Source organism: Pelobates fuscus, chromosome 1, assembly GCF_036172605.1.
Source record: "Pelobates fuscus isolate aPelFus1 chromosome 1, aPelFus1.pri, whole genome shotgun sequence".
Classification (NCBI taxonomy): Eukaryota; Metazoa; Chordata; class Amphibia; order Anura; family Pelobatidae; genus Pelobates; species Pelobates fuscus.
The window spans coordinates 412,621,681-412,644,214 of record NC_086317.1 but is presented as its reverse complement, the minus strand read 5'-3'; the positions used below and the strand labels follow the sequence as shown (position 1 = coordinate 412,644,214).

General features: G+C 42.2%; 2 protein-coding genes across 10 annotated transcripts in view; one reads left to right on the top strand and one right to left on the bottom strand.

The window, feature by feature from the left end:
• CBX5 (chromobox 5) overlaps positions 1–5,148 on the bottom strand; it is a 45,699-nt gene extending 40,551 nt beyond the window's left edge. For 2 of the 6 annotated variants that reach the window (XM_063428434.1, XM_063428438.1), the window contains exons 1-2: positions 4,769–5,147; positions 1,911–1,998 (exon numbers count right to left, since the gene is read on the bottom strand). In XM_063428434.1, coding sequence (XP_063284504.1) covers positions 1,911–1,935 — 25 coding nt within the window. In that variant the 5' untranslated portion in view covers positions 1,936–1,998; positions 4,769–5,147. The other 4 variants (XM_063428439.1, XM_063428437.1, XM_063428435.1 and 1 more) reach the window with 4 other exon arrangements.
• A 150-nt stretch (positions 5,149–5,298) lies between these two features.
• On the top strand, positions 5,299–9,547 carry HNRNPA1 (heterogeneous nuclear ribonucleoprotein A1). Of its 4 annotated transcripts, none has more exons than XM_063428430.1 (10): positions 5,303–5,417; positions 6,866–6,973; positions 7,182–7,328; positions 7,431–7,641; positions 7,736–7,828; positions 7,926–8,033; positions 8,434–8,649; positions 8,726–8,869; positions 9,032–9,107; positions 9,234–9,547. In XM_063428430.1, the coding sequence occupies exons 1-9, from the start codon at positions 5,403–5,405 to the stop codon at positions 9,097–9,099; spliced, it is 1,110 nt and encodes a 369-aa protein (XP_063284500.1). In that variant the 5' UTR covers positions 5,303–5,402; the 3' UTR covers positions 9,100–9,107; positions 9,234–9,547. The 4 variants fall into 4 exon arrangements, with proteins under 4 accessions (XP_063284503.1, XP_063284501.1, XP_063284500.1 ...); XM_063428432.1 differs by having other exon boundaries at positions 5,306–5,417; positions 7,926–8,030; XM_063428433.1 differs by lacking the exon at positions 9,032–9,107 and having other exon boundaries at positions 5,299–5,417.
• Positions 9,548–22,534: the final 12,987 nt, after the last annotated feature.

Below are 22,534 nucleotides of genomic sequence, written 5' to 3'. Positions count from 1 at the left end.
ATTTTGGGTATATGTACCAAATAGTGATTTTTTGTGTGTGGTCAATATGACCCTTCGTTTTTTAATACATTATTAGAGCAACCCTATAGCATTAGGAATACAAATTTGTATTCCTAATGCTAAAGTGTCCCTGTCCCTATTTTTTGTTCAGGTCCCTCCACCTGGGTGCATTCAAGTTTAGTTTTTTTTGTTTTTTTAAATTACGCCTTTTTTACCCAGAGCCGAGTCTTAGTGCTGATGGAGGAGGCAATTGTCCAACTAAAAATGCTCCTCATTGAGGAGCAGTGGGGACCGAACGTGCAACAAGCCCTGCACATTCAAACTTCCCCATAAGAAAGCAGTGAATGAATGCTTTTCTTTGTGGCTTTGTGTCAGTACAGCAGAAGCACCAATGGAGGTGGACTTAACCCTGCAATGTAAATTTTGCATTTAAAGGACCACTCTAGGCACCCAGACCACTTCAGCTTAATGAAGTGGTCTGGGTGCCAGGTCCAGCTAGGGTTAACTAATTGTTTTATAAACATAGCAGTTTCAGAGAAACTGCTATGTTTATCAATTAGTTAAGCCTTCCCCTATTTCCTCTAGTGGCTGTCTCACTGACAGCCGCTAGAGGCGCTTGAGTGATTCTCACTGTGAAAATCACAGTGAGAGCACGCAAGCGTCCATAGGAAAGCATTATGAATGCTTTTCTATGTGACTGGCTGAATGCGCGCGCAGTTCTTGCCGCGCGTGCGCATTCAGCCGACGGGGAGGAACGGAGGCGGAGAGGAGGAGGAGAGCTCCCCGCCCAGCGCTGGAAAAAGGTAAGTTTTTACCCCTTTCCAGAGCCGGGCGGGAGGGGGTCCCTGAGGGTGGGGGCACCCTCAGGGCACTCTAGTGCCAGGAAAACGAGTATGCTTTCCTGGCACTAGAGTGGTCCTTTAAAAAAAACAACAAAAAACCTGCACTGTTAACAACATACATTCTCAAGAGGAGTATCGATGCTTTGTAAGCTGATAGTCGTAGCATAGATGCCATCAGCTTACACAAAGCCCAGTCTAGTTAACTAGGCTCTGTGCAGCCATATTCAAAGTTGTGGCAAGGCTCTTTCTCCTGGGAGGAAGGAGTGCTTAGTCTGAATTAAACATCCTAAACTGGAAGACAAAATCACCCAGTAGCCTGAAGTCAATATTTTTATTTTATTTAATGACCAGAACATTTTTTTTGCAGTATACTATAGCCAGGGGTTTCTTTCTCACATAAATACAAGATTTTATAAGACAGGAGGCAAGTTAAGGCATGTAAAGTTGCAAAGGGGGGTTATAGGATCAATGATCATCAGATTATTGTGCTTACAGAGTACAAGACCACTATCAATCTAGCATACAATAGCATCACAAACAGGGTGTGACAACATGAATATTCAAATGCAGCGTGTGTGTGTGTGTTAAAGACTATCTCTACATAAAAGTATTATAGTAATTGAAGTAGTTTTGTTAGGCCAATAATTCATGAATGGGACTCCTTCAAATACATTACAATTAAGGACTAATCAGCAGGAACCAGTGACCCACCCACATAAACTACAGATTGCATGCAAGAACTACAATCAAACTGGAGCCTTACAGGCATCCTAGAAATGTTAAACCCATACTATTTCTCATTGAGTACAGTTTGATAATTACATTTTACTCAATTGATATAACAGGGTATTTACAACTAGGCCCCTTTTTCATTTCAAGGTGTGAACTAGTACACAGCTTTATTTGAAGCTTTACATTTTAAAAGATCAAAATTATATAAAATATGACCTTCATTTTAAACGATATGAACTAAAATCAGTGAAGGGTTGAAAAATGATATACTCCTGAATATAGTATGAATGTTATTTCACAAAACATTTAGTAAGAACTGCATCTTGTGTCTTATACCTGTAGGAGTCTCAGTGATGTCCATTATTTACTTCGGAAATGGGATGAGTCAGGAAAACTTATGTTGTAAAAGAAAGATTCTTTTTGACTGAAAGACATGAATTTTACCAGGACAACAAATTGATATAATGGCCATTTTCATATTAAAACACATCTGCCACAACTTGAAATACAGTATTTAGACCTAGAAAGAATGTTTCAGGAAGTGCAGCAAGACCAAATTTCCAATCTACGGTGCTCAAAGTGCCACTTTAAAAATCAGAAGCTGGCTTCTAAAATAAGTTATTTTAAAAAAAAAAACAATACTTCCAAGTGTAGCTTCCGATTCTCTTTAAAGGAGTACTCTAAGTAACGCAACGACTACAGCTTAATGTTTCACCCATGCTGGACGGCAGTTGATAGACTGACAGTGCCGATGACAGCCAATGTTGTTCAGGTAGGATGAAATGGGCAATTATAATGTGTAATTTTACCTCCCAGTAACTGCGACATGTATATATCTGTAACCATAACTTAAAGGAAACACTACCCAATTAAAAAAAAAAAGTTTTATTATGGAACAATACACATGTTAAAGCATGTAATAAGAGATATGAAAGCCATGTTGAGGTTATGAAGACATTTACAAACCAGTCTTGATTGTGACTCATAGTATCTCCAGAACCCCTCAATGGCATTAAGGTCCCATAATACACAGTTTACATTTATGTATACCCTATATTTCTCTATGAAAATGAAGGCTTAAGGAAATAATATACATTGTATGAGCACATCAAAGGACTATATCATGTCTGGGAATTTATCACATTTAATTGAGATTGTTCTTTTACTACTAAATAAAAAGAAGTATGTAAATTACCTGTTGGATGTAGATTTTGTCATCAATGAGATCAGAAAATATACAAAGCACTCAGTAGGAGTGAGAATAACCACACCTTTGCAACTTCACAGTTAGATGTGGTCAGTCACACTGACAATTGTGATAGAATATTTAAATTAAATACAAGAATGTGAACAGTCTCCATTATAGGGTACATTTTACTATGAAGGAAGGAACACAAAGGTCAAATTCCACAAATACAATCCTGGCCCTATGATTTTGACATTCAATATCAATATAAGTTTAAGAAACATTACCACTGGGGTACTATTAGATCAGAACAGAGTATGGTAAAAGTGTATTTTAGCATATTTAATGGTTTGCTGTTTCGTTCAAAATAAGTAACTCCAAATAATAAAATATGCTAAAATACACGTTTACCCAAAGTATTAGTTCACAGCTTATTTACATTCTAATACAATCTAATAGGATACAGTAAAGGAACAATGAATGGAAACAGTTTCCTGCAGAATTACCATGGTGATGAGACCCTCAAATATCAAACATGTGTACTAGGTTTCTATGTGGATATTCATCTTATTTATGAGTTGTAATTTAATCATGCAAGTGAGTACAACATGATCCTTAAACAATTCGTGTTTTAATACACATAGGTGGAAAAAGTTTTATGTATGAAGAAGGTCTTACTGCACACCCTAAAAAATACAATCAACACAGATATACTTTATTTTTTCACAAGCACATACAAGTAGACAGATGCTAACAGAAATCACGAACACAATACATCTGAAAATTGATATCTGCAAGAAAAGTATCCAAGGCAGTTATGGCTCACACTTCCAGTGCCTCAGCTATAGTGGGCTAGTTATTGTGAATGGATGGCCAAATATTAGGATTAAGGGATGCTTTGTCCTCCTGCCTGGGCATTATAGGAACCACTGTGCACTAAAGGTGAGCCTTTAGTGCTGTAAGTTGCAAGCCTTCCATGTTCCAGATATGTAGATAAATTATACACAGACTAAGCATTGTGCTTTCTGTCTATGCTTATTAAAAAAGCATCTTTATGCCTTACGAGCGCTGTACCCAGTGGTATGTTGGATTTACACACAGACAACTATGGAATCTTTGTCTTAAGATGTGTAAGTAAATCTATGTGTACTATTTTAATATCACTGACATGTCACATCCATTAAGCAGTACCAAGGGGGCAGAGGAGCTGGTTAGCAGAGAGGATGCAGAGTTGCCCTGTGTGGGCAGTAGTGCCGGCTTGTGGCCTTTGCATGAAGAATGCCACCCCGCAGTATGTAGCATTCATGTGATTCGGGAAGGCAGCAGTTCATTAAAGATGGACAAACGCTCCCCCTGTACCATATGAATGACAACACAGGGCAGCACCTTCCATGCAGTGTCCCCCCAGCACGGTGACAGTTCTGTCCCCCCAGCACGGTGACAGTTCTGTCCCCCCAGCACGGTGACAGTTCTGTCCCCCCAGCACGGTGACAGTTCTGTCCCCCCAGCACGGTGACAGTTCTGTCCCCCCAGCACGGTGACAGTTCTGTCCCCCCAGCACGGTGACAGTGTGTCCGTCCCCGTCCCCCCAGCACGGTGGAGACAGCCAGCCTGGTTATGGTGCCCCCGGTGTGAGTGAATGCATGCAGTCGGAATCCATGTTTGTCGCGGTCTCCGTTACACAGAGACATGTTACGGTGACATGGTATGCAGCCAGGCCCCCCTCCCAGCCCTCGGCCCCCGCCATGCACGGCTACCTGGACACGGCGCTCTCTCCGACCGGCAGCTCCTGCACGCCTGATCCCTGGCACCGGCAGCCGCGCTGAGTCCCTCCCCTCACCCAGCCTCTGATTGGACGCTCGCTCTGACCTCGCATTCCGATTGGCTGCTTGCGGCTGTCACTCACACTCTACGTCCCCGCTCTGACTCCTCCCAGTGAGCCCCGGTGTGCGCACCCCCCCTCCTCCTCCCCGGCGATGGCGGAGCGCACGGCCGGCTAGTAACTCACCTTCAAGCCGCAGGCACGGGGGACCAGCTTAGTGTGAGCGAGCCGTCACCTCACAGCCCCAGTGCGACACAACCAAACCCCCGCCAAAAAAAACAACCCCGGGCCGCGCATGCGCAGCTCCACCCTGCGCCTCAACACCCGCCCCGCGCGATGGCCCCCGGTACCTCGCTGTGCCGTTGGCAGGCAGGCGGACGGTATTACCAGCGGTCAGCAGGGTCACCACGGCTGTCTGTAACGCCGTACTACCGTGAGGAGCCGTCCGGTGTCCGTGAAACACGCCGCAGAAAGAGGGCGGGGCTTCGCGTTCAAAAATTCGTGATTGGCACAACGTACGGGCCAATGAGCGAAGCCCGAGCGTGTGGTGAAAAAGGAAATGGCGGCGGGAGCGTGGGCGGGACTTCTTCATTACAATGGCGGTCGCCTCGACCAATCAGCGAGCGTGTCTTATTTTTAAAGCCGCGCCAGCCAATCGGTGCCGCTGAGTGTTAAATGACAGCCAATGAGATCAAGGGGCGGGGCCAATGGGCTATACATAGGCTGGCCGTGCTAGTATAGCAGGATCTCAGTGTTCTCTATTTCCTTCCAGCTCGATCTCTGAGGGAGTCACCTCGCAGCCAGTACCGCTACCGTCACCATGCACAAATCCGAGGTAAGGCCTTGTCCACCCTGGCCCGCCGGGGCCCCATACCGCTCCCTGCCACAGCCGCTCCCTGCCACAGCCGCAGTGTTCCTATTAGCCATATTGATGGGATTGCTAGTAATGTGCGTAGGATGTGTCCGTATTTATCAATAATTACCGGCTCTGCGCTCTGTCACGAGGCGGGGTAACATCGTGCGCTAAATACACGAACCGCTCTGGGATTGGCTTTAATTATCTTCACTTTAAAACCTAGAATTTTTTTATTTAAATTCGTAGTATTTAATAAGGTGCGCATGTCGGGAGGATACAGTGATTTTATTTTCACACTAGGCCCAGGTAGCCGAATATTTCGCAGACATTAAATGTAATCCTCCCATTTCGGTATCTCCGGGTGTTAATATCCCCGTGTGATTCGGTGAGGCATTCCCTGTATATCGGGCGGCCCCGGGCCGGTCTCGGATTGCTGCGCTTGTCGTGTCAGTAGGACTAGGCCTCGGAGCCTTTCTTTGTGTCCGCCATTTTGTGAGCCCCTCCTCCCCCGCTGGCCCCGCCCGCACTGCCCTCGATGCAGCGAGGTAATGGCGCCCTCATTGTCTCCCCGAGCATGCTGTTACTGGATGGCGGGATACACCGCATCACAGGCAGATACAGCACCTCTCAGCATCCCGGGGAGACTTTAAACTAAATTTGGGGATTAATTTACCTTAACTCCGCTTACTAAACTGGATGCAACGTCTCAACCCTAAACCGGATTGTTATATCAGGGGATTAGTGTACAGACTGCCTTTACAGTAAGCAATATTAACTTTATATTAAATAATATGCCGAACATGAAAAGGGGGTGCGCTCACATCAGGTGACTAGAATCCACATTATCCATCCCTTACTCTTGTCCCAGGCTGGCTAATGACTCAGTTGGAGGGGCAGTTATTTCTAGTAAAAGTGGGCTGTGAAACTTCTGATTTTATTTTTTTTTTAAATGGCAAAATGTTGCACATACGGATCCGGGCACCATGTTCACCTTAAATCAGTGAAGTGATCATGTTATGTAGATTAATCATTTTAACAATAAAGTCCCTAATGCAAATAATGACTGAGAACTCCAGAAAGTGGCCCAACAATGTAAGAAATATCTCAAAGTAACTCTACCTGATCCCTGTTGCGGATTAAGTATTCACTGTTCTGGCCACCAGTATGGAGTGGACATGCATGATTTGCAAATTGTTAACCGTATCTATTAAGCAGAGACTTGACTACCAAGCATTTCAGTCTTTCGTGTAGGAGTACTGATGCTAGATATAGTTCTATCTTGTACTTATGTTTATTACTTTGAAGGGCATATCTGCACCTGGAAAGAGTCTGCTCTCCCTGCAATTTTCTGTATTCTCCATAGGTCTGGCAACAACTGAAAAATTCAAGTTACCTTGTGCTAAATCTTATTTTTTTTTTTTATAAAGGAACCCGAACAGCTGCGTAAGCTCTTTATTGGAGGGCTCAGCTTTGAGACTACAGATGATAGCCTGAGGTCACACTTTGAACAATGGGGAACACTCACAGACTGTGTGGTAAGAATATTTTTGACAAATTAATCACATTTTAAGCCTACTGGTTAGTTGTGATCTCAATTTAAGTTGGTAATTTGTTCGGTCTGTGGCATGCTTTTGTTTACTGCACACTGTAGGATAAAAAAACTGATCAAATATTTTGTTGGGTTGCTTGGATGTATAAGCACACTGACAAATTGTGTAAATAAAATAATTACTGTTTAAACAGGTGATGAGAGACCCAAATTCAAAGCGTTCTCGTGGATTTGGCTTTGTTACCTACTCTTCAGCAGAAGAGGTTGATGCTTCAATGAATGCCAGGCCACACAGGGTGGATGGGCGTGTAGTTGAACCAAAAAGAGCAGTTTCAAGAGAGGTACGTAATCATATTTTATCTCTAAGGTAGCAGTTATTTATAAATCTTTCTTTGATATCAAGATCTCAATATACAATGTGTAATTTGTTTATTACATTTCAGGACTCAACAAAGCCAGGTGCTCACCTCACTGTTAAAAAGATCTTTGTGGGAGGTATAAAGGAAGACACTGAAGAACATCACTTAAGAGATTATTTTGAGCAGTATGGAAAGATTGAAGTTATTGAGATAATGACTGATAGAGGCAGTGGCAAGAAAAGGGGCTTTGCTTTTATTACATTTGATGATCATGATTCGGTGGACAAAATAGTCAGTAAGTTGGCAGTTGCATTTCATAACACTATGAATCTGTTTGGTCTCTCTAGTGTAAAAGGCATTTTACTTATTTGACTTTTAACTTGTTACAGTACAGAAATACCATACTATCAATGACCACAACTGTGAAGTGAGGAAAGCTCTATCCAAGCAAGAAATGGCAACTGCTTCAGCCAACCAAAGAGGTAAGTCTTGTAGCTTCTCTAGAAGTGATTTGCAAAACTTCTGCATTGTTTTCCAAGTACCATACTATAAATTTACACTTTTTTTTTTTTTTTTTAGGGCGTGGTGGTTCTGGAAACTTTGGTGGAAGAGGTGGATTTGGAGGCAGTGAAAACTTTGGAGGAGGAGGACGTGGTGGCAGCAACTTCAGTGGCAATAGAGGTGGTGGTAAGTTGGCGTTTTTATTTTCTGGGCCAAAGACCTGCTTTAGGATTTCTCCCTCTCCGTGTACTGCTGCACTTAGTTTTTTGAGAAACTAAGCTTCTTGGTAAGCAACTGTCTATCTTACACTTCTTTTTTTTTTTTTTTAAAGAATCCCTGTCCCACTTAAGTGCTTACTTAGAATTATTTACTGAAGAAACATCCTACAGATGCAGCTTTTTGATTTTATTGTTAGAAAATGTAATGCAACTCGTGCTTGGGTAACTGTACTGCATGCTGAAATAATACAGGCTCTCTAGTATCTTAATTTTATTGAGGGTAACAGAGAATCTGTAAGTTATTCGTCTGCCTGCAGTTTCTTTAGTATTGACCTAAAAGTTTCTAATCACTTTGTACTCTTAAACAGGGGGATATGGTGGACGTGGCTACGGAGGCGATAATTATAATGGCTTTAATGAAGGTGGATATGGTGGCAGCCCACCTTATTCTGGAGGTGGAGGTGGACGTGGCTATGGAGGTGGCCAGGGATATGGAGGTGGACAAGGAGGCAACTATGGTGGAAATGGAGGTGGATATGATGGCTACAATAACGGAGGTGGCAGTGGCTATGGAGGCGGAAATGGTAAGTACTTTTCAATTGGTTTAAAGAAGGCAATTTTTCTCTCCCGTGCATGTATTGACACTTATTTTTATTTTAGGCAACTTTGGCAGCGGTGGTGGTGGAGGTGGTGGTGGTGCTGGAGGATATAATGATTTTGGCAGCTACAACAGCCAGTCCTCTAACTTTGGCCCAGTAAAATCTGGCAATTATGGAGGCCGAAGCTCTGGACCTTATGGAGGAGGTGAGCAATTTCAATATTAAATGTGGGTGAGAATTGTCTCTAGTGCAGGTTAAATATGCATGGGTTATCTGATGCAGCATACCAGTGTTTGGTATTTTAGAAAATACTGCTTTGTGACCTTATGCCACTCAAGTGTGTTCATTAAATCTGTCTTTACGCTAGGTGGCTATGGTGGTGGGTCCAGTGGTAGTGGCAGCGGCAACGGTTATGGAAGTGGGAGGAGATTTTAACTTAACAGGTATGATGTTTATATTTTAATTCTCAACCTGTTCCAGTAAAGGCTTATACAGAGCAGGCAACTGCCACTTAAACTTCAGTTATGTACGTATTTGTAGATTAACACTTATTCCGTATTATTCAACAGGAAGCAATGCTTAGCAGGAGAGGAGAGCCAGGCAAGCGACAGGTTACTACAAAAGTTGAATTCAGCCAAGCACAGTTGTAGCAGGGCATAGCTGCTGCATGAAGAAATGTTAGTGAATCTTTTTAACGTGTGAGGAAAACACACAGGACTATGCGTGACTAATTGTATGAAGACTAAGCTTATGTTGAAGTGTAAAACATTCCTAAGGACTGAGTTTTTTTTTTTTAATATATAGGATTTTTATTTTCCTGCAGTTGTGTTGGTAAAGGACTGTACAAACTGGATCATGACATTTAATAAATGTTTTTTATACACCTGGTTATCAATCCTTAGTGTGGGCATCAAATAGTATATTGATATCTTGGCAAAATGGCCATTTATTGAAAAGGTACTTGTTAAGTAGTTGGCACACATAAAGTCATGTCCTCTTATCTATTTGAGACTTTGCCATCTTGGAACTGGTCAATTGAAGAAGCTTGTCAGACGGGTTAACTGGGCTATTCACTAAAGTGAGAATTCAACATGCATTTTAAACTTAAACTCCATGCCTATAAATATGAAAATCCTTATTCCCTAGCCTTTTGTGTATGACCAGGTCCTTCAGCCATAGACATACTTGAGTCAGACCTTGTTTGGGGGAGCAGGTTGTGGAAGACTCCACTTTTCAAAACCTGCCTGACCACTTGACTATTTTGGTGTAAATCTTAAAATTCACTTTAAGTCCTCAATTTAGTGAAATGCTGTGCTGGCTCCAGGTATGTTAAAGGACCTTTCCACACACCATAAAGCACCTGAGCTTGCTTAAGTGACCTGAATGAATCACACGATGAGTTCTTAAAGTGCAGATTTTGTTAAAAATTTGTAGTTTTCTAAGTTAAGCATCCTTCTGGCTATCACACAGCCAGGATAGGTTTCCCCATAGCTAACAAAGGCAGAACTCTATTTTATCCTACCTGCTTTTCCCCAACTCTCCCCATGCATACCTCAAACTGGCATGCTGTAAGTACATGTACTCTGCGGGGAAGGGAAGATGGATTGCAAAAGGAAAATTTTATATTTTTCCTCACGCCTGGGTACATTCATGTACTCATTGGGGTGTATTATCAATAGTGATTTCTAAGTCTCTGCCCATGTGGGCAGTGAAGTCGTCCTTTAAAGGCCAATTTTAGATTTAGCTGTACTAACAAACCCTAGGTATTGTAATAGTGGCTTGGAACAAATGGCAGTGTGATTTTAACCTGTTGAGGGCATTTACTTATTGTAGATTTTTTGGACTGACAGCCTGGTCCGTAAATCCCAATATTTAACTTTACCCAATATTGCATTAACTAGACCTGCTTGCACAAAGCCACTGTCTTGGGTGGAGCACTGTTAAACAGATGTCTGCAATGTAGTGCCCTCTAAAAACTGCTTGCATTGCCATACCATCTCTGGCCAACCACACCTCCCAGAAATCATTTTTGTTCTGCTTCCTGATCTCTAAAACTTTGCAGGACACTAACAGTGTGACCTTATAATGCTGTGGCATGTGTTCAGATACAGAAATAAGCATTCAGATGGAGGTGAGACTGAAGGCAGTGTTTTGAGATGCATAATACTGCAAGAGGTGGGAGAGGGCTAAAATATTTGCATACAAGAAATGGCAAATAGGCCAGAAGCTTTAAAGGAAAGTGCTGCCTGAAATTCCTGGTAATATTGGCTTTTTTTTTGGCCTAGGGATTATTTATTTCTCTCCTTACTTCTCCCCTCACACTTACATTAGTATGGTCCTTCTGAGGATGAAGACAGTTAGGAGTCAAGTCTAGCTAAAAGATAAAGTGGATACTAGAAAGACTTTTCACAGCTCAGACCAGGCAATGCTCACCTAACAGTAGCCAAGAATCAAGTAAAAAGGTATATGCAATTTACGGCTAGCAAGATAAATGGCATTCGGCACAACCAGCGGAAGGAGTCAGACAAGTAAAGAGTCTTCAATTTAAGCCTAGCAGGCAGTTCGAGCCAGAAGTGTGACAGTTTTGTAACCTTGCTAGTAGGTAAGAACAGACTTTCTTGTGATTTTTGTGCTTAATTTTGTACTTTGTACTTGGGAGTTTTCTTTTGTGCGTATTATGGTTAGGCAGCAGCCAGGTCTTTTTACTGGATGAAAACATCAATATAAATGTAGTACTTAGTAGCTCTGGTACGAAGGATCCGGTATTCTGTAAATGAGGTGAGGCAGATTTTTGAATTACTCTTCACTTCAAAGGAACTCCTCAAGGCACCATAACCACTACAGCCCTTTAGTGTCAGGCGTGCCCCTGCATCGTCCACTGTAAAAACAGATTTTTGGTATACTTGGCTACATTTCCCCTGCAGGAGAATTTGGGGTTTGTGTAGAGAACCTCTGTTCATACAGGACTGCTTATTGGCTGAGAACACTCCGCTGGTGAGCTCAGCCATTGAGTAGTTCTATATGGCCTTGTTTAGTGCTACAGAACTGAGCCAGATTCTCTTGCTGGAGGATACTGGAAGCAGGTGCTGAGTGCCAGGTAAGTTTTTGAACTGTTTACTTACTGGGCAATGGGAGGGCACTCGTGGGACCATAACTGAAGTTGGCTCTGGTGGTTAGAGGTGTTCCTTTTGAGACCGTGATCAGAACTTAATCTACTTGTACAATCTGTACAGAAATTGCCAGGCTAACTGGTCTATTTTCATAGTTTAAACAAAGTCAATTATGGAAGCTTACAAACTTTAGATTTCGAAAGGCACCATGATGCAAGAAAGTAAAGATTCTATGCAGAGTGTAGGTTTAGATTTTTGAAGTTTGCAGCAGACAGACTTAAAATAAGCCAGAATATATGGTCTATTTTATGAAATCTTAACTGAACTCTTCATTCTTGCATTACTCTAAATGTTTTGCACTTTTTTTTTTAATTACAGGAGGTTGTGCAGCTGTTGCATAGCTTATATGTATTTTCTCACTCTTCAGACTTCTGCCTACCTGGATAAACGTAGTGAGGTAAATGTTGCATATTTAGGGTTTTATTGTAAGCGGGCAGGAGGAATAAAACTACCACATAATTTATTTTTTTATATTCTCCCTCCAGATTTTGGAATGCTGTCCACTAAAGCTCCAGTCATCTGAACACAAGTTTTGTTATAAAACTTAATTGCATACTTTGTGTCAATAATTGAAGGTAAGTTGTCTTGACAGGAATCGTCCGTTAGGATAATGAGGCTCTTCAAGCAAGATGTATGGACCTACAAACAAAACAGAATGCGTTGATCTTGAATGACTTGGTTTTTTTTTGTTTTTTTTTTTATAAGGAACTTAAACTTTATTTTAAAATGAAGGCATTCGTTAATCTTGTGATCAGATAAAAAAAGCTTGAAAAAATATCCAGGCTTAAAGGTACACTTAAGGTGTATTCCTAATCCTCAAGTGTCCCTCTGTTTTTGTTAAACCCGTTCATGGATGGGGGCACAGACTGTTACCTGATGGACATCGGCGCTGGGGTAATGTAAGTAAAGGGTTTCTAATCCTTTATTCACCGACTGGGGTGGGGTTGAGGGCTATAGAGGAATACAGCTTTTTATTCCTGACCCTATAGTATTGAACGCTGGATGTGTTGTTTCATGGAGTCAAACTCTGTGAAACTGCAGGAAGCACCTGTAATGACTGTCTTGTGGGCAGACACTAGAGGCAGTTTTAGCTTTGCAGTGTAAACACTGCAGGGCAAAGGGAGGCCAGGGACACTGCATCCAGACCACTTGAATGCGAGGAAGTGGTATAGGTGCTGATAGTGTCCATTTAATAATAATGGTCTACTTAGTTTAGCAGTGGAATGCATTTTGAGTTTGATTAAGTAGATTCAATGTTTTTTTTTTTTTTTAAACATTGATTTGACAGTTAACATAGCACCTGTCAAGTAGTGGATGATATAAGGTAGCAAGTCAGTTTTTTTAATTTTTGTGTTGGAAGAAAGGAAAATGGGTAAGAGAAAAGATCTGAGTGACAAGTGCCACATAGTGCTGGATAGGCCAGTCTTTTGGGGTATTCCCATTATTCAGTGGTTAGTACCTACCAAAAGTGGGGAACTGGCATCTGTGTATATTGTGGACACCGGGGAACTGTCCCCAACAATCATAGCATGAATGTATCGTTCAGGGTGGATATTTTACCTTCAATGGTCTAGTCTGAGTGGCGGACAGGAAACTTGGTGTGTACAGTATTCACACCATGTGGACATGCCCTTTTTTGGTTTTGATGTCCATCCCTTACCTCACTCCTAGTTAGGTTCAGACACGTGAGTGTCAGAATTAAATCATGGAGAATGAAAGGGTACCTGGTCTGATAGTGCTGGTAGATAGCAGTGTGTCGTTTAGCTATATAAGAGATGGCAGTAGGGTGCACTATGGAAAGAAGACAGGCCAGCCAGAGGCAGTATTATGCTGGGAAATCTTGTTTCTTTGCATTTATGTGGTTGTTACTTTGACACATACCTAGATATTGTTGTAGACTACATATACTCCTTCAGGGCAATGCTGTATTTCAGCAAGATAATGCATATTGCAAAAATTGAGGGAATGGCTTGAGTAATAGGAGTATTAAAAGTGTTGCCTTTGCCTCCAAACTCCCCAGATCTCAAACTGAGCCTTTGTGGGATGTGCTGGAACAACAAATCAGATGTATGGCAGTCCAACCTCTCAACTTGCAGGACTTAAAAGATTAGGCAGATGGTTTTGTGTATATGTTTATGTAAATACATAACTTACACACACACGAAACCAAGATGGCTGCACTTACCTGAACATGCATACATTTTAAGTGTGCTGCTGGTACCAATTCATAAAACAAAAACCAGCACACTCATTCACTAAGCAGCAACTTTCAAGCTTACAGAATGTACTTTTTTTTTTCTTTTAAATACCTGACAAAAATATAATAAATTGCATAAGTCTGCTATGATGACAACATACCTAATTTTTGGCAAGCCCAATCCTATAAAATAAAACTGCAGCCATCTTGATTTGATGTATTTGGCTCTTTTAAACTTCCACTGCAGAGAACCCCAGGTGCAATGATTTCCCAAGTAATTAGGTTGATCTCATAAGAGCAGTCATTCGGTTGCTAGGATAGAACCTGCCAAAAAATGGGGTACAGTGGCGTTGTGGCAGGCTTATGCAATGTATGACCTTATACTGTAACAAAACCCCCATTATTTTTTTTATTTAGGATTACCCTTTTGATCTTTCTAGGGTGGTTTATCACTTCTTTTTATTTTTTACAGTTGAATAAAGTGTAATTTTCTTTAATAAATGCATTTGAAAAGACTTGTCTGGCTTTTATTTTATTATATGTATACCCTACAGGCCATGAATTTTAAGTGGCTCCTTAAATTACACAATTAATGTGAAAGTATGTTAGAGCTATGTATAAGAAAAGACACTATGCTTGCAAGCAATTGCTTAATAATTTTGGGCATGAGACGTATCTGGCTATAAACTTTAAATGGCACAGCAGACTGGTCGCAGTGTACGATCATGGGACCGCGGTGGTGGCACAAGTAAGCAAAAGGTAGTTTACAAACAGGAGCGTGACCAATCCCTACTGAAGAAACTGGTGGCTCAAATTGTTTTTTTTTTTACAAGGTAAACTAGGCAGACCTGCACTGACATACAGCCATTACCTTAAAGGAACACTCTAGTTTGCCTAATCTCAAGGAAGAGTTCTCGGTGCAGAGTCCCTACCTGCTTAACCATTCATGGTAAAACATTTTAGTTTTTGAGTACTGCAGTGTTTACATAGCATGGTTTACTCCTCCAAGTTTCATCATGCTTACAGCCATTAGAGGTTCTTCTGCAGCACAGATTGAGTGAACTTTGTCACATGATGCTGAAGCCCATGGGAAAGCATTAACTCAATGCTTTACTTTGTGGAATTTTGAACGCATTCAATTAGATCCCCAATACTTTTCTCTGATGAGCATTGGATTGGCGGGGGAGCCTTAGTGCTGGAGTAAGGAATGTAAAACTTCATTTATTTATCTTTTTCCAGGGGAAGAATCTATTTAGTGCTAGGGTGAGGTACATTGTAGCATTAAAAAGGCAAATTTGAGTTCCTAAAACTATAGTGTGCCTTTAAAGGGGGAATCCTCAAAATATGTAAGCAGCGGCTTCCATCACGGAAGGGGCCCTGTGTCTACCGTGAGTGTTCAATCCGAGCGGATATATTCACTGAAATATAACAATGTATGTGTGGCTGTTCACATGCATATCTTGTGTCCACCTGCAGCTTCATCAATGAAGATGATGATTTAAAAAAAAATCCCAAACCTGTGCCCAATGTGTAATAAGGAACTCCAACCTATAGTGAAACCCCTTAAAAATTTAACGAGTGCTAGAATAATTTAGTGCACCCCTATTTGATGTGGGGAAAAAAACATACAATACTGCAATAAATTAATGTATTTAAACCATTTGTGAGAAGGAACACACATATATAGGAGCCTATTGTGATCCTAATATTTTGCTGCAAACCAGTAAAAAGAAGTGACAGTTTTTATACATAACATACCATTCTTTCATTTATTTGCACCAGGCACCCAGCAAGGAGAATGCATACAAAGGATATAGCTTTTTCTCAGAACTATGAAATTGCATATAGTGCTAAAAAATTAATAGTTTAAAATATAAAACATTGCTATTAAAGCACAATAGGAGTCAATCTTTTGAAAACTGGTAACTAAGATGAGCAATTTAGGCTAATAAGACTCAGTTTTTTTGCGGAGTACATTAAAGGACTGATACACCTTTACCTTAGACCTTATGTAATATTTATGTTCATTATGGAATTGGGGATAATTTGGCTGGTATCACTAAAGCGTGAAATAGTTATATTGCAAGATCTATTACTTTACAATAGTGATTTATTTATTTTTTTCCTTTATGCATGCAGCTATTATTTTTACTCCTTAATTGACATTGATTACGGGGACACTATTTTAGTAAGCTCATATTTTGTTTCCATGGCAATTTAGTGTAATAGTTATGCGTACAATTCACACTTGGACACCCTGTTAAATATCTTTAAGATGTTGATAAAATATAAAATTTTATAACAAGACAGGAGGCTCATTTTACGAAATAACTTTTTTTTTTTACCAGCAGCAAAGACATTTTTTCAATAAAGTTTAGTGAATAAAAAAAGATAAAAATAACTAACTGAAATGGAACGTTGGTAGCCAATCAGCATCCAGCATAGTCTCTATAGTGAATGATCCCCAATATTCTCCCTCTTTATTTGCTGCTCCAGTAGAAATAAGTATCATATATATTCACTTATGCTACTGTTTTCTATACATACCTTCTAGTTTGGTTATATATTGACATGTGTTTATTCCTTTGGAATATATACTTTTCTGAAGTAATTCTATGTCGTCTTATTCTTTTAAAATATATATATTTATATTTGGTGCACTGTCTTTCATGCATTGTATCTGGAAATGAAGTTGCGGTCCGTCCGCGTTCGGTAGTTTTGTCTTTGAACTGTTAGGTCAGTTATTTCTACGAATCACATTAGTTTGTTTTTTTTCTTCACACGAATGGCACCCATTTACTTTTTCGTATTACTTTATTATTCTCGCATTCGCTGGTTTTTGTATACGAACGGGCAGTTCACTGTTCAGTCATTTCGGCAGGTTTATGCGAACCGCTGCACGCGTGTTTTTCAGTTAGTCCCTCATACATTGGTGGCGTTTTATGGGCGGGAATACCAGTTGGTTGGTTCTCAGCTAACTTTCCCGTCCACTTTACCTCAGGACAGCGTTTTCTTCACAACTTGTTACTCTTTACTGGTAATTATTATAATAACTTGAACTATTTGATTTTCCTGTCAGGATTTCCCCTCATAGTTTGCAAAATTATTATTATTCAACTATTCTCAAATAGTAGATACAATTGCTATTTGTTGCAATTTTGTAAATTATGAATTCTAAAGAGATTAGACAAATTGAGTCACCAAAACCTGGTGTTTCTCATGACTGTGAAATCCTCACTGAGGATTCTTTACAAAATATTGTGGATTTATCCGTTCAAAAGTCAGTTTCCTCTGCAATTTATAATGCAATGTCTTTTATGCAAGAAGCAATTGCAAAGTCTGTGGCTCAAGCCATAAGCAACTCAAAACCCAGTGAGAAGACTCATTTAATTAGTACTCCTTCAGACCAGTTCTGGTCATCTGTGGAGTCTATATCTCAGAGACACCTGAGCTTATCTCAAAATCTGATGAGGAGAATATTATTTTGGATTTTAATGGTAAACCATTATTCGACCCAGACCACATTAACCCCTTAAGGACACGTGACATGTCATGATTCCCTTTTATTTGAGATGTTTGGTCCTTAAGGGGTTAAACACTCCAGGTCAGCCGAATGGGTCCCTATGGCTCATGTAGCTAAATATCTTGAATACTGGTAGAGGAAACCCCTTGACCAAGCGGCTAGAAATAAACTAAGAGCTGAATGCCCTAGACCGACCTTGTCAAAGAAAGTTGCATAGACCCCTGATCTAGATCCCACTATTGTGCAATTTTTAACAAAATCAGGGAAGAACCCAAATAAAGGACTTGACAGATCACTAAAATCTTGCCAAGATAAATTAATGGACATTTCTGGTCCTGTGGCTAAAATGTTTGAAACTTTAGAACATGCGACAGCTTTTGGGAATCCTCCCAGCATTGATACTTTGAGAGGCTGGACACAACGCATTGTATGCTTTTTAGGGAATGCTAACGCAGCGCTGACCAGCGAACGCCGCAGGTCTATTTTAATGAAAATTGATCCTCAACTTTCAAATTTAGCCACTTCCGAACCTGGTCCAGCTGCGGAAGGTCTTCTATTCTGAGAATCCTTTATTTATTCTTTATTTTTGTGTCGACACGAAGTGCGGCATAGCGATATACATTGGCTCACGCAGGGGCCAATTACCAATAATTTGACATTATATGTTACAATAGATAATTGGTTTGTCAGATTATATGACATTTGTGGTTTGCCGCTCTGTGTCGCTTTTTTTTTAACTTTGGAGGGCATGTCTTGCCCACTCACAAAATAAAAAGAACATAACAATACAATTAAATACATTAAACCAGTGTTCCCCAACCCCCGGGCCGCGGACCGGTACCGGTCCGTGGATCAAACGGTACCGGGCCGCCCGGATCCAGGGGAGGGAGTGAGAGAGGACCCTGGAGCTCTTACCTGCAGCTCCTCCGGGTCCTCCTCTCGCGGTAACCACGGCAACGCTCCAAATCTCGCGAGAGTGAACTCTAGCCCTGTAACTGGGCTAGAGTTCATCTCACCACCGCTGGGACCACCAGGAACTAAGAAATGTCCCCCCTCCTCCCAGTAAAGGCAAGAAGGGAGGGGGGACATGAATATATTCATTTTATATATATTCAATGCCCTTTTCGTCAGGGCATGCGGCGGATCTGGGCCCCTACTGGTGCCTCTGTCTTTGTCTAGTTTGTGGGGGTTTATTCGTCAGCATAGTCTTCCCATAGTTGCTAAATTATATGGAATGATTTTTCTTTGTTTCTAGTTTGGGCTGTGAGTTTGTCCATCAAATATGTATCTTTGATCTTTACTATTAGCTGTCGCTTACCATATGTCTACCCAGTCCTCTCCTTCCAGTACCCCTCCTAGGTCCGTCTCCCATTGGCCAATGTATCGTGGGTCTTTAGCGTCTTTGTCAGGGGCGCTGTGTTGTGCGTATATGGCTGTTATTAAGCCCTTTTGAACGGTTTCTGCGTTACATAGCTGTTCGTAGAACGTCATGGGGGTGTGAGCTGCTTTTCTAACCTCTGCGTTTTTGGCGAAGTCTCGCAGTTGTATATATCGAAATAAGTCTTTCATAGTTAGGGGTGGTAAGGTTTTCAGATTATCAAACGTTCTGAAGGATTCCCCAACATACATGTGGCCATAGCTCTGTATCCCCGTACTTTCTACGCCCCGAAAGTTTTGTGCGCTCAGCCCGAGATCAAAAGCTTTGTTTCTCAGGTACAGAGTCAGTGGTGAGGGTGTGTGTTTAAGTGCATATTTGGTGGCTGTCCTGTCCCATATACGTATGGAATTTAGGATCGCCGGGCAAGTGGTTCGTAGGGATGGTCTGTCTTGTTTGGGGACCCATATCCAGAATTGTGGCAGGTCCATGCTCATTAGCTTTGTTTCTAGGTCTACCCACCGGTGTGAACCCTCTGGTGCATGCCAAGCTACTATTTGGGCTAACTGAGCCGCCAAGTAGTACTGATACAGGTTTGGGAGACTCAGTCCTCCCCTTGTTTTCAGTCGGTAAAGTACTTGTCTAGCTATTCTGTGTCATCTTTGTGCCCATATAAAGTTATCTATGTGTCTTTGTAGTGTCGTTAGGTCTTGTTTGGTAACTTTGATCGGTAGGGCCTGGAACAGGAACAGTAAGCGGGGTAGCAACGTCATTTTTATTGCATGCAGTCTCCCTATCCATGAGATTGGTTTTTCTTGCCATTTTTCTAGATCCCGGCAGAGTGCTTGCCTAGTGGATGTGTAATTCGCTTCATACAGTTTCCCTGGGTCTGCAGTGAGTTTGATACCTAGATATTTAATGTCAGTTAGGGATCTCAGGGGGTCGGTAAGTGTGACCATGACGTCGTCTGCATACGCGGAGACTTTGTATTCCTCCCCTCCCGCTCGTATGCCCCTTTTGTTCCCATCCTCCCTTATCCTTTGCAGGAGTGGTTCTAGTGATAGGACAAACAGCAGGGGGGAAAGGAGGCATCCCTGTCTGGTGCCGTTAGAGGGCCTGAATGGGGTCGGAGCTGTTCCTGGTACAGCGGTTTGTGCCCGCGGTTCTGTGTACAGGGCTTTAACGCCTCTCAGGAATGTTTCAGGCATTTGTAGATGCCCCAAAATCGAGAAGAGATAGTGCCACTGGACCCTATTGAACGCCTTCTCCGCGTCCAAGGATAGAATCAGAGAAGACGTCCGAGTCCTCACCGCCCACCAAATGACATCCGCTCCCCTCCTGGTGTTTTCGTACAGTTGCCGAGATGGTACGAAGCCGACCTCATCCGGGTGGACCAGTGTTCCAAGTAGAGGATTTAGCCGCGTCGCTAAGATTTTTGCAAACACTTTTCCGTCAAAATGTATCAATGAGATGGGCCTATAATTCCCCGCCTCTGTTGGGTCTCTACCTGGCTTGGGGATGAGTGTGATATCTGCTGTGAGTGTTTCTGGATTAGGATGTCCTCCGTCCATCCATACCGTGTACACCTTCACCAACCTTGGGATCAACGTGTCTCTTAGGATTTTAAAGTAGGAGCCGTCTGGGCCCGGGGCTTTGTTTCCTTTGAGGGCTGTGATCGCCCCGTTTACCTCTTCCTCTTCTATAGTTGCTCCCAAGGTTTGTAGGGCTTCCGGACTCAGTCGCGGCATATTTGTTTTGGCTACGATATCCGCAACCGCTTGTGCATATATCTTGTTATTTCCATCCTGTTCTGGGGAGTGATTATAGATGTTGGCTAGGAGCTCCGTGAAGATCTGGTTGATCTCCATGGGATTGTGGGTCACCTGTCCTTTTTTGTCCCGGATCGCCGTTATGGTTTTGAATTGCTGTTTGGGGTTTAGTGCCCTAGCTAAGAGGGTGTCCATCTTATTAGAGCGTTCATAGTAGAGGCGTTTTTTGCGGACCAGATCTCTTCCGAGATCCTCTACTGCTTTGGCCCTAATTTTGTGGCGGAGTTCCCTAAGGTCCTGGAGTCCCTGTGTCGTGGGGGTTTGTTTGTGTCTGGCTTCGGCCCTCCTCAGCGCCTTTTGGAGCTCGAAGAGGGTTTCCGCTCACTGTTTTTTCCAGCTGGTTGCCAGTTTGATGAGGGTGCCCCTGATGACCGCTTTATGAGCGGCCCATATCGTGGATTGTGTTAAGTCTGGCGTATCGTTCGTATCGAAATAGGTCGTCAATTCGTCCTAAATCAGTTTCGCCACCTCGGGATCTTTTATGAGTGTGCTGTTCAACCTCCATTTCCATGGTGGTTTGGGCCCTGGGATTCTCATTATGAGCTCTATATCAGCGTGGTCTGACCATGTAATGAGGTTTATTCGTGCAGATTGGATCCATGGGATCCCTCCCTGGTTGACCAGAAATATGTCTATGCGGGAATATGTGGTGTGTGCCGCCGAGAAGAATGTGTAGTCCCTTTGTCCCGGGTGTCGCAGCCTCCAGGGGTCTAGCAATTTCGTTTTTTGTATGAACTGGGTTAGCAGCTTATCTTGTCCCCCAGCCCTTGGTGCCCTCTAGCCTCCCGTCGGCGTGCTACGGTCGACTGTTGGGCAGGGAGTTGCATTAAGGTCGCCCCCCCAGCACTATTATTCCGTGTGGCAGTGTGTGGATTAAGTTGTGTAATTGCTCCCAGAAGTCTGGGTCTGGTTGGTTGGGTGCATAAATGTTAATCAGGTGATATGTAGTGGTATATATGGTCCCTGTGAGGATGACATACCTGCCCATGATGTCGGTCTGTGCTGTTTGGGTGACAAAAGGGCATTTTTTTGTGCAGGAGTATTTCTACCCCGTTTTTCTTCACTAGAACTCTAGAAGAGTATGACCTGGTGTACAGGTGATCAGTTAGCTGAATCCGGGCTTAGCGCAGCATATGTGATTCTTGTACGGAGGCTATGTCCGTCTTTTGTCTTTTTAGTTCCCTCATTAACATCGTCTTTTGGTCGGCGTGTTAAGGCCATTGACGTTTAGGGAGGTTATTTTAAGTGTGGCCATGTTCTGTTTCGAGTCCTGCTGGACCCGTTTACGTTGGTGTCGGATCCGTCCGCCGCACGCCCCTCCGAGGTGCGGTGTGAAAAAATTAAGAAATTAGAGAGAAAGATTTGGCTGGGTTTGAAAGGCCTGAAACCCATATGTTAGTTTTTAATCGTTAGTAGATATTAGATTACTGTTCCTGTTTTGGGGGGGTACCTGGCTATTTCCTTGCCCCTAAGTTGGTGTTTACGCTAATGTATAGCATGGAAGGGGGGTGGGGGGTGGGGATGGGTTTACACTTGCGTGTCTGGTCGTGTTTTCGGTGGTCACTGTAGCCCAATTCGGTTTTTATCAGCTTAGGTATATACCACAGGACACAATCCCATTCTTCGGTTTTAACTGGTGCTGTCCCTTTTTTCAAATGTTAGGTGGTAAAGTCAGTGTTCGTTGTTTCGTGTCGAGTTCTCTTTTTGTCCGGTCCTGTGTCTTGTCTTGGTGTAATCACTCTCTTTTCTGCTAGGTCCGTCGTCTCTGGATCAGCG